This window comes from Sturnus vulgaris, chromosome 7 (genome assembly GCF_052056855.1).
Source record: "Sturnus vulgaris isolate bStuVul1 chromosome 7, bStuVul1.hap1, whole genome shotgun sequence".
Classification (NCBI taxonomy): Eukaryota; Metazoa; Chordata; class Aves; order Passeriformes; family Sturnidae; genus Sturnus; species Sturnus vulgaris.
This window is the reverse complement of record NC_142249.1, coordinates 21,043,575-21,056,247: the sequence shown is the minus strand read 5'-3', so window position 1 is coordinate 21,056,247 and position 12,673 is coordinate 21,043,575. Positions and strand designations below refer to the sequence as shown.

Genomic DNA, 12,673 nt, shown 5'->3' with positions numbered 1-12,673 from the left:
TTTCACGGGTCATGCAAAACCAGGACAATAAGCAACATATGAACACTGGAACTCATCTGTAACAAAAAGAGGCTTAAATCATCACTCTACACATGGACAATTGGTAATAGACTGCTTTCATCTGAGTTTTAGAACCTGAAATTTACAGAAAGTTTGTAATACTGATCAAAAAACAATATTCAAGAAGACAGCTTTAATAAAGCCTTACAATTTATACTGCTTGAGAGTTTTAGAAACACATACTCCATTCATGAACCATTCCATTCAAAAAACTGCAGGCAATACTTGCAAAGATGGATTATTAACTGGAGTTCCTCTAGTTTTCATTAGATCTATAAATATTATCTCAAAAAAAAAATCTGCAAAAACTTAATCCACTACTACAACCTGTAAACTAGTTATATGATTTTTGACACCTCAGATTTTTGTTAGTGAATTTTTAACATTGTTTGTAAGACTGTGCTATCTTTCTACATATTACTTTAAGATACTTTAGTATTTTAAGATTTTCACCAGAGACTGACTTAAGACAGCTAATAAAAATCCTGTAACATTCATGAATCACCAGTCTGGCAAGCCCTCAAATTCATTTTATGGAAGATAACTATGTTCAGTCTTTAATGAGTTTTCCTAAACTAAAGGATATAATTTATTAAGATGTCCATCAGTCAAACACCAAATGAGACAGTATCTCAGAATGCTACCAAAGTGTGGACTTTAGGTTTCAGCTGTAGCCAAAGGAATTAGTTCTCCAGGGGAATGAACACACTTTCGAGTGTCTAATTTCTACCTATATATCATAATCACTGTGTTCTGACTTTTCTTCCTTTTTTTGTTTGTTTTTATTGAGATGAAATTTTATTGTAAAACAAACGTTCACAGATGGGACGGCGAGGTCAAAAATGTTGCAGTTTTCATTCACCCAAGAAGTTGCTTTAAATTAGTGGCACAGGATGGTGTCATGTTTAAAATTAGACACTTCAATTTGATCAGTGAGTTCATTCCAATTTTTATGATATAACTAGGGTCAGAACACACAGACTGATATGTCATCCACTAGTGCCTGTCCTTAGTTCATTACCAGTTTCTTTACAATGCTCTTCAACATTCAAATATGGAACAGTCATCTGGTTTCACATTACACACATCTGTTTCTATTAAACATGCTGTAGTGTGAACAACAACATCAACAACACACATATACACACTTTGAAACTCACCTCATTTGAAGAGAAGGTTAAAGTGTGTGAACGACCTGACAGATTTGGTTCTGTCACTAACCCTGAAAGTTCACAACTTGGCTTGCTATGGTATGTATCATCTATGACAATTCTACTCTGCAAACAAGTGGAAATAATGTTTTATTAACTCACTTCTTGGAAAAGCAGGTCATTAGGTGACATTCTAGTAATTCTGATCTTTGGTTAAAAAATTTATATGACCCAGTTACCTTTAGAACACATATGAAATGTACTAACTACATCAAGCATCTTTGACTTGATTTTTTTAAACTTCTGAATTCAAAAACGCAGTAACAAATTTAAAGCAATATCCCCAATAAGAGCAACTTGTGCAGAGAATCAGTCATAACCTGCAATGGTGTTAAAATACACAAGGAAGTACATCAGTTGCTTTTTCAGCAGGCATACCACACTGCAGGAGAAGCAATTTAAAATGCATTTGTTGGACTTATTCATGATGAACTTTTATTAAACTGAAACCTCCACAAACACTATGAATATGTTTCAGAAGATAGTGTTCTATGGATTCCTTCGATTTCCAACTCAGATTGTAACCCTGAAAATATTTTTCTTTAGTGAGTGAAAAAATAATTCTGCCAAAAACACACCTCTTACTTTTGTCTTTCTAAAATTTGTCTCACTATTACTCTTTGCTGCCTACAAACAGTAAGCAATTATTTACCAGTATTTTCTAATGTTCTCTAAGTCTCTAATCAACTAATTACACTTTGTAAGGATGCCATACCACATCCCTATGTGCATAAATAACCTGAGATCCTAAATTAAGATGATCTTTAAGATATTTTTCTTCAGTTAGTTATGCTTATATGCTTATATGTATAAGAAAACTACATTTTTGCAGTTATCTTCATTTAGCACTTCTGTATTTATGTTCTGATTTCAATTTCACCTGAACTCTGAGTTTTCTGGATTATTCTATTTTTGTTTGGTTTAAGTGTACTCCCTTATACTCTATGTTATTGATACACATTTTCAGCCTTAAAAACACTGCACCAAAGCTCAAGAAAAAAGCCACCACCACCACAATGCAACAAATGTAAAATCCCCAAACCACAACGTGAGTTTTCCTGCTACCTTTGTGTAGTACTTTTCTTGACTGAGAAATGGTGTTCTTTTTACCATGTAGATTATTTTATTAATTACATTACATTTTAAGGTCTTCTTCAGTCTTTTAGATGCAAAAATTATTACCAGAAACAAGAGAATACTTCGTCCATCAATCTATTCTCAAATTAACTTCAACCCAAACTGAAAATCTATTTAAGAGCTTTTCTTTCATCCACTCCTCAGTTCACTCTTTCTGCCTTTACAGAGAAAATCAAGAACAATTCAGACAAATGAAACTAAAAAGATACAATAATAAAAACAGAGCCAAAAGTAAAGCATCTGATCACTAGTTGTAATGTTTTCTCCTCCCCCTGCTCCTAATCACTTCATAGGAGTAATTTCCTTTTAAGCATTTAGAGCCAGTTGCAAAGATTTTTGACTTTTGAATAGCACAGAATTTAGACAGAAGAGGTTTTATAGGTACGCTTCTTATCATTTAAGGTACTAGGATATAGTTTATACAACACTGCTCTTCCTTGCATTGAAAATGAAAGACTGCATACACACTTACAGAAGCTAAGTTCTGGAAAAACAATAAGTATAAATACTATGTATGTCTGTGTATTGTACCAGAGAATGGCACAGATTTATGTCAAGGGACTAATTTAAGAACAGTCTGCAAGCACATAGTTTTAAAGTTAGTTTGACAATGTAGTGAGTCAACTTCTTGATCCTTGTGAAAACAAGAAAGACAGGAACTGAAATCCTAACTTCAGAACCATTTTAAGAAAAAAACCCAACCTTTTAAATGCGGTAACTTTCAGAGGCAAATTTTGCAAAACTAGAAGCCAGGTAATAAGGAATGTAATTATATTCCTTACATCATCAATGCTAAAACACAACTACAAAAATTATACACACTGCAAAGGACTCGCTTCCACAGAGATTTTTTTTACATGACAAAGCTCTTAATTTAGGCTTTCTACTTTTACCTCCAGTTTAAGAAACGCTGTCACATGATCATACTGAATACTACAAACATGAAACTAATAAATGCTATTCCTATATTTATTGTATATTGCTTTATAAATTTTGACTTAATAGCAACAAAAAGGAGTATTCTTTCCTTGAATTCTGGGAAGATGACTTTGTCTCTTGCTTTTATATTATTTTAATAACAAGACTCACTTCTGAGTGGTCAAGTATATTTCTTTGTCAGTTTTAATGTTTTTTCATAGCAAAACAAGCCAAAGCCTTGTTACTGTGCAAATGTAATTATCAACCCTAAGTTCAGACCTACAACAATTAGTCATTCATTTGAAGCAGCAACCGCTGTCACATTACCATGTTTACAAATGACCCCAAACACTGCGAAGTAAAAACAGTCTGACTTCGGAGAGGAAAAAAATGATTTTATGATTAATGAATGTATGAGAATTTGTTCTTCAATGGGACCAGCTTTCTACCATTTTACAAAGCAGGAATATAGCTGGAGACTTGCATAATCTTCCAGCTGCTGGTTTGCAACTGGCACTAAGGAAAAGAGCAGCAAGCAACAATTACATACTGGAGCATGAGAAGGAATCAAAAAAACCACAACCAGTAGGCAATAAACCAGCTGGAAAGTTGAACTGGCAATCATCTTTGGCAAGTATAGTCTAGTAAGAAGCAAAGACTATTACTTCAGAACAATGTGGAAAGGAAGAGAGCATTCAATCTGGTAAGATCTGTAACTTTTTGATTGTCAGAAGTAGGTGTATATGGTAGGTATATGGAAACTTCTAAGAACTGCTTAAGCACATTATGGGTGCTTATAGTAAAAATGCAACAGTAGGAATTTTACTATGCTTACAAAAATTATTCAAATCAGATAGAAAGAAGCAATGAAGAGGGGACCAATGGGTTCTTCTGAATCAATGACTGATTGCTCATCTATCCAGGAAATACCTCTTGATAGCTTTGCTACAGTCTATTAAAAGACCAACTACAGCCTATCAAGAGACCAACCTATTAAGACACCAACCACGCATTCCTATTTAATCAAAAATTGTATCCAAGTATATGCATATACCTTCCAAATACTTGGGTTATTTACAGAAATATCTTTTGGCCACTGCGTGCTTCAACAGAAGCAACCAATGCAGGAGCTGTAAATACACAAAACTGACACACACTAGGGAGTATTTTGTGAAGTACTGTTCTACTTCAGAGATTAAAAAATTCCTACGCTTATTAAGCTCCTGGGTTATAGTAAGGATTGTATGGTTCTAAAACCACTTCCTGTAATTTAAAAACACTACATAAGCAGACAATTTACTACTATTATAGGGACTGTAGATTTACACTAGGGAAACAAAGTATTTAAAAGAAATTTTACAGCATTTTACTGCAATCACCATCTGGAAACATGGCAAGCAAATTTGTTATCTGCAATCTCTGCAAAATATCAGTGACTTCATGGACTACAACCTGGCAAGGTTCTCTTCTAGATATACAACTCATTTCTTTCTAAGAACACAAAAGAAAAGCATGAAAATGTATTTTAACTATCCAAAGTGAAGAAAAAGTGTGAAACTCAAAAATAAACCCAGCTTATGACCTTACTCAACAACTGTAATTTTCAATTTGACAAAATCCAAAGGAAATTAGAAAGAAGACAGTAAAATTGCTGGGAACAGTCTTAAATTGAAAAGGGTTTTACCAAATATTCAGACAGCACACACATTACACTTTTTAGTTTCCAAAGCTATTTCTTTCAAATAGTTTAAACTGTAAAGATGGTAACTATAGTTATAGACTGAACTGTGTAGCTTCACTCTCAAAATTTGATTAAAAGGCCCTAAATTATTAGATTATTAGTTATTCAGAAGCCTGGAAGAAAGTGTTCTATAGATATATTTCTTGGCTTTTAATACTATATTTGCTAATGAAAACTAAGATGTTATCTTCCTCCACCTCTCTGATACTCCAGCCCTACATTCCAATATGGTAAGAACTGGCTGGCCAACTGTTTGGACAGCTGACCTCTATTTATGTACAATTTCTCCATGAACTAGTCTGGAAAACAAATTTGACCTTTAAAACTATGCTTTCCTGAAACCAGCATTACTTTTTCCATCACCAACCAGTGAGAAAGCATAGCCTGTGATTCTTCCTTAGATATTACTTCAGCCTGAATAGCCTCTACTGATGCTTCAACTGAAGAGGAGGGAACATGAACACTCACACAATTCCTGTTTGTAAGAGCTGTATTATCTCAAACTTCTTCAGCAATGTTTATAAAAGGTGATGTGGTCAAGGACTGTCATTAGGCTTCCACATACGAACCACTGATATTTTTACTTTATCAAGATGCAACACTTAAATATTCAAAGCACAAATTAGTCATCTTTACCTTGCTTCTGTTCTTCTCTTGACTGTGCTCACAACCATCCTGCCCACTCTGAGTAACCTGCAGACTGCTACTTGAAATCTGAGGTTCTTTGTGGCTGTCTCCAAACCAAGAGAAAGGCATGCAAGTAGGAACAGGGGAATCTGAATCTGATGCAGATAGATTGTTGCCAGAGTCATCCAAAAGTTCCCGGGAACCTCTGAGATAAACAGATTAAATTCTGTTTAGATAACAACAGCAAAAAATCCCATCCCACCCCTCAAATACACAACCACCTCCTTAAAAACAAGAACAAATTCAAAACATACCACTTATTTTTACCAGTTTCACAGCACAACTGATACTTGAAATGAAAACTGATACTTGCCTTTAAATATCCATGCAAAATAATGAGTTATTTAACAACACAAATTTAAGAACTTTTGCAGTATTTTACACAATTTAATAATTTCAAGTAATTGTTAACTTAATTTACTCAACCTTCATCTTCCTAAGCAAAATACAGTTTTAATGTTGTCTCCTCTACTCTCTTCTGTGAAATTAGAAGTTCATCTCTATATCATTAAATCTTCACAGAATTTTGCCACTATTATACAAGACTGTACTTTAAGATCAAACATTAATGACAGTTTTAAAGAAATCCTTACAAATTTTAGGAATGCAATAAATGTATAAACTAACAAAAGAACTACCTGCTATCCAGAGAACCTCTCAGATTTTCTTTTTCTTGCTTCTTACCCTTGCCTCCAGACTTCCGCAATCCACTGAAGGGAAAACACAGAAATTTCATAAAGCACTTACAATTACCCAGTGCAATGTTTCTTCAAATCAGCAAGTTCGTTTTTACATTGACTTCACCAGTCACAAAAAGCCACATTTATATTGCTACACAAAGCATAAATTTGAAGATTATGCATGCAATTAAAAAAGTTTTTGCATTCATATTCTATTTAAGAACCATGACAGTACCCTTTCAAAAGTTACAGATAACCAAAAAAACCCCAAAAAATGCCTAAAGAAGCCTAGCATATAGTGGATATAAACAGGAGGAAGACCATAGTTTTATTGCAACATTAATGCTCCTAAGCAATGCACAGCAACTTGGGCAAAGTCACCAATTACATTATCAGTGTTATACATTATGATGCATTTATTGCAGTACCAGTCTAAGTCTTTAATGTTAGCTGGCTTCAACAAGCTTTACCCCTGTTTTCAAAGGTGTTATGAAGTTGCATTACTGGACTTCTCAATATTGTTTTATTTAGAGAATACAATATTCTCAAAAATAACACAGAACAACACTTATTTCCAAAGGAACCCATGTAAAATCTTACCCAAAATCTGGAAATCTCCTTTTGGACTTCCCTGATGGTATTCCTTCATTTGTTTCTGCTGTCCTGTCTTCATTTCTCCTCTCTTCTGTTTCTCATAGAGAGGTGAAAAATAAAAATGTTGTTCTAAAAATACCTGCAATTTTCAGCTACTAATGGTGATGCTTGTAAGTCAGAGACTAAGACCTGGGTGACAGTGTTAAAACTCCCATTCCTGCACGCAGAAAATAACTGAAAATACTATAGCCATATCAGCCAGCCTAAGTTATTCTCTATGGCATCTTCCCATCAGGCCATTGAAAAATAGCAACATAACAGTTCCTGACCACTATTCCAAAATATTCCTTTTGATAAAGAGTAATTCTATACTGTCTACAGAAGGGTAAAAACTCACCCCAGTATTTTGCTCTTATGAATCACAAACAAAAGTTAGTTTATGACAGGTTTAGAAAAAAGTACTTCTTTCTTTTGCAAAACATCAACTTCAAAACACACAATCACAAAATCAGTATAAGATGCATGTAAGAAATTAATTTTTAAGGCAACAGTTGAACAAATATAGCATTTAGTATTTCTTTACTATTCTTGAAGCATTATAGATGTTCCTTTAGTATTATTTTTGGTTCAGTAGCCAGTCCAGGCCAGCTGCTGCAAACATGGGCTACCTACACAAGCTGCCAGCTCCAGAAGGTGTGCCTAACCAACATGACAGTCAGTACCTGGACAGCAGACAGCTCCTGACAAACTGGCTTTACTGGAAATGGCATTCAAACTGTGACTATTCTGAAGAAACAACTGGGACTTTGAAGCTCCTCCAAGACTCTTATTTTCAAAACTAGAATACAACCTCTTAGGACCCAAATTTTTGCCAAAGGGAGCACGTTCAATACCAACTTTTCAATTACTATGCAAAATTAAGCGACAAGCACCACATGACCTCAGTGGACTGTGACGATTACTGCCAAGTCCTAAATGCACTTACTTTTAAATTCTCAGGCTACTAAATTAAAAAAAAAAATCCAAATACATTTTGTATTGCTAATCTGGTGTTTTCCTAACTTAGCTACCTGTGAAAGAGATGCAGTTTGCTTTTTGGGAGACAAAGTTAATTTTAAGCTCTACCTTCAAAACAATTCCTGACATGATATACAGATATACTCCTTCAAGGACCATAAAACCCAAAAATCCTGTTTAGTACACAAAACTGAGGTCAACTACCCGTTACTCCATCAGCAAATAACCATTATATATTTCAGGAAGGATTATCTCAAAACTTACATACCTGACAGTCAGGATAGTCAAGAGTTTCCCCCTTTTTTTTGGCATATCTAATCAGATAATGTTTCTGATCAACATTAGGACTTTAGCTAAACAGTTAAGCATTATTTCTAAATACATAACATCCAATAAATTATAACTACAGTTAAACTGCTATTAAACTGTTACTTTTCCTATCAACTTGAATACAAAACCAGAAGAATTACTCTTAATACTGATGTTTGTTTCTACCTGTATTTCCAGAGGTAGTATTTTAAGAAAAGAGGTTATTTCTTAAACATGGCACAGCAGGTTAAAATACATACTGATACATGAATGGATGAAAAGGTAATAGAAAGGATTAATTCAATAAAATAATAGGCAGACATTTAAATAGTTAGAAAGCAACAATCTAGCAGAAACAGCATTTAATGTCACTTTGCTCAAAAAGAACAAGCTTTCAATATTAATCCTCATGTACTGTATTAATTAGCAATTCCAGGGGCCTATTTAGAAAAAGAAAGTCTACAATGCTTCTGCCATCACAAAAAAAAACTTCAGAAAAGAAAGCAAAAATCAAATGTTTTAGATATGTGTCTTAACAAGTGGGGATTTTTTTTAGACTATTTTTGTTTGAGACTTTATAGAAACATACAAAATAAGGACATTATAAAATAAATCCTGTTTCACAGAATTAAAATAATGGTTTTGTCTGAGCTGTATGGCAAAGACAGCAAGTAATCTGTCTTTACACATTTGTACTAGCTGATTACAGAAAATGTCAAACATTTAAAAGATTATATTAGATCCCTTTTTCAATTATTCATAAGAAAAATGCCAACTACTCCTATCAAATAATGATTAGTAGTGACTAGGCTGATTGTAATACCTTTAACCTTCTTCTAGTGACAAATAATCCTAAGAGGGTATGATGAATAATGCAGTAAAATTCCCACTCAGAATGTGTATCTTGTTTAAACACCTGGATAATGTCTGGAAGCACAAAGCCACTTTTCTGGCAATCAGGAAATCTGTCAGACTTACTCTCCAATACAATGCCACTTACTTACATTTGTAAAACTTCAATCCCGAAGAATTAAAATAATAATAAACCCTTGAATCTTACCCTTGGCTTCTTTCCCTTTCCCTTTTGCTTCTCTTTGCTTAACATTCTTGAGATATCCTTGAGGAGAACTGGGAGTCATCCCTTCAGGAGGAGGTGAACGAGTGGTGGTTGTGCTATTTTCTATGCTTGGTTTGTGTACTGGAGACGATTGTGTGGAAGCAGAAGGACTTGACTCCAGAGGACTTTCTGTGCTTTCTCTTTTCTCAGGCTTTTCACTCTTTCTATCTGCGTCATCCAGGCACAGGAAAGGTAATTTTTCACTTGTTTCCAAGGTTTTAGTTAGGTTCATAGTGGAAGATTCTCTGTTGAGAACACTGTCTTCTGAATCCTCATCCTTCAATACATTTTAAAGTAATTTGATTATAAACATGACATATATTAATTTATTTTCTGTTCTTTTACCAGGATGGAAGGATGTGCTAAGCAAATTTCCTCAGCTGGGGAAATTTTCTCAACTGACGTACTTGTGGATACCATCTGAATCACATGAATCTGATTTTATAGGCTGTTACCCACCTCTATACAGATCTTTCTGCACATCCCAAATAATCTTTTTCTAGCCAAATCAGAAATGTTCTGGTACACCTTAGCCATTCCAATTCAATGCAGCCAGTGTTCAGTCTAACCAAATTAGTTCAGTGTTCTCCTTCTATGATAGGCTCTCTCATATACTGACTATCTATACCTCAATTCTTCAGTTGTCTTCCAGAAACATGAGAACATTTCACTGGTACACTTCTTGTGAACTCAAATGATGACTTATGGAATAATGAAGCATTGCAGAACTCTTTAGTTTTTGAAGAAATTTGGCAACTAACTTGTTCCAGATGAAGAACTAACAAGATAAATTAGTATATTTCACAAGATATCACTGTATCAAAATCTTTCAGCAAGTAGAAGCAGCACAGAACAAGCTTGACTAGTTCTTTGCTAACTTCAAATTAACTGTGCCACAAAACCATGCCAGAGTTCACATTTATGTTATGAATCCTAAAAGGTTTTTTCACTTGATTCAGCATAAAACCATGAAGCTTTGGCACAGCCTGAATGAAGCATGGAGAACACTTACAATTGCAAATACATAATACTCAACACATGTTCAGTATCCAGAGTTCATGATTTTCAGTGTCAGTACCTGCAGATTTGCAGTCTGTTGTCCACCCCCAAGAGATTCTTTCAGCTTTGACCGAGAAGGTGGCTGGCGTTTCACTTTCAAAGCAAGCTGAGCTTTTGCTCTGTGGGCACTGGTGTCTAATCTGGGAGTATCCCCAACAAAAGCATCAAAATCTGCAACAAATACATACTTTTAAAAAAGTAAACAAAAAACCCAGCAAAAATTGATAGGCAAGTTCACCAACCCACTGTCTAGAAAAATATTCCAAATTTTAGTCAAAATCATTACACCTGTTAACCATTACTGTATGAAAATACTTTTTATATTATACTACACTATTTCACACATTGCAATAGCAATTTCTATTTATTTTGAAATATACTTTTATCCAACTTCTTTAATTAAAAAATAATAAAATCCAACATAATACAGTTGTCTTATGGATTGAAAACTGAATTCTGTTTTCAAATAGATGAAAATTTGTGCCCTGAATGTGCTTTCCTAGCTTCATTCTTTAGGATAGAAACTCTTTACAAAGCAAGAATTTACCAAACATTTAAAAAATTTAATTCTCATTTGAACTTTCATCTGATATTTCATAACATTCTGTGCATAAAATTACAAGGCAAAAAAATCATAGCAAATTACAGCTTGAAATCAATGGGATTTTACTTGACATATCTCAGTGTTTTAGTCCCACTATTAGTTTCACTAACAGAGAATCTGAAGAACAGTTAAAATAGTTGTCTCTCCATCTATCTCCTCTCTCCTACAACATTTAATAAATACATTACAATTATACTGAAAATATTGGGGGAATCTAAAGTCAAGTATCCACACTGACTCAGCTAAAACACTTACCCAGCCAGTATGAAACATCTAACACTTCACTTCTGCTAACAACAAAAGAAACACTATCAATATTGCTCCTCCTAATTTTCCTTAAGTGCAAATAAGAAATACTATATATAATCTACTTACCAGAAATCAGCATATCTAAAGAATTTATTCTTTCTTCTACTGATTTGGTTTCTTTTTCATTGTCTTCTTTTATCTTTGACTCTTCGTTAGATTGGCCTGGACTTTGACAGCCATCTTCCAATAAACTGCCACCTTCAAACATGTAAGGCATTTTCTCATATGCTTTTAATTTATTTTCAAGCTCTGAAATCTGCAAGAATTAGAATTCAGAAGTGAGATACAAGTGTCCAAAAATGCAGAAGTTTATTTCAAAATATAATACTGCTTTACTTTTTCCTGATATATTTTCAGCTGTTCTGCATATTTCTGGTCTCTCTCTTCAAGCAGCTTTGAATGATCCTCTTCTTTCTTCATAAATTCTATTTCTCTGGTGAAAGAAATAAATACATGTCTATGAAATACTAATATACAGAAATGTAGAAAAATATGTTAAACAGAAATATGCACATCTGCATTTGCTAAAAAGCATTCCATTAGTGAATGGTGACAAAAATCAGTCTGCAAGATATAACTGATTCATTAATCTTATAATGTCATAAAGTGACGCATTTATTTGGATGCTTCTACTGTCTTCAAAAGAATATACAGATTACTGTAATTTACTCCGGGCAGAAAAAGGATGTGTGGCAACATTTTTCTGCAAAGTTACAACCATCTCTCATTTTAAAAGTGGCAAGTTGTATATGCATTTAAGCCTGAAATACATGCACAACTCCAATCATTACATCTTACTCTCTTCCACAAAGATACATGCACACACAGTGTATTTTCCTTCCAAAAGCCACAGCAAAATTCTTTGTAGGAAAATAAATGGCATTTCAAGTTTCTACTTGTTTCATCCTACAACAATTGCAATGGCTGGGTTTTACAAAAAAGAAATAGTGACTACAAGAAAGAAACAAAAATAAAAGCTGCTTTTGCCTGTGCCATATGGAATGACATACAAAACCAGAAAATAAGCATAAAACATCTACAACAGATGCAAAAGCTTCAGGGACAATCAAACGAGTAATGGAAATTTGCTAAACAGTGAGGGAATGGAAAGCAGCGTGTTAGCAGTCATCTTCACGTACTTTTGAACTTCCATGCGGATAAGCTTGGGAGGAGAGGGGAAAGGAGACCTTTAAAAAGCTCACCAAACAGCACAAAAACGTACTGTGAAAA

The 12,673-nt window shown here is 34.1% G+C and overlaps 1 protein-coding gene across 3 annotated transcripts in view; it reads right to left on the bottom strand.

The window, feature by feature from the left end:
- The window catches only part of LOC106855471 (neurabin-1-like), a 40,526-nt gene that overhangs the window by 7,278 nt on the left and 20,575 nt on the right, over window positions 1–12,673 (bottom strand). Inside the window, exons 10-17 of one of the 3 annotated variants that reach the window (XR_015804840.1) lie at window positions 11,780–11,876; window positions 11,510–11,699; window positions 10,550–10,701; window positions 9,415–9,748; window positions 7,035–7,119; window positions 6,393–6,464; window positions 5,704–5,899; window positions 1,221–1,332 (exon numbers count right to left, since the gene is read on the bottom strand). Coding sequence is in view for 2 of the 3 variants with exons in the window: in XM_014880163.2 (XP_014735649.2) it covers window positions 1,221–1,337; window positions 5,704–5,899; window positions 6,393–6,464; window positions 7,035–7,119; window positions 9,415–9,748; window positions 10,550–10,701; window positions 11,510–11,699; window positions 11,780–11,876 (1,243 nt within the window). In the remaining variant the exon portion in view is untranslated. Of the gene's footprint in view, window positions 1–1,220; window positions 1,338–5,703; window positions 5,900–6,392; window positions 6,465–7,034; window positions 7,120–9,414; window positions 9,749–10,549; window positions 10,702–11,509; window positions 11,700–11,779; window positions 11,877–12,673 lie in introns of all 3 variants that reach the window. The other 2 variants (XM_014880163.2, XM_088168036.1) reach the window with 2 other exon arrangements.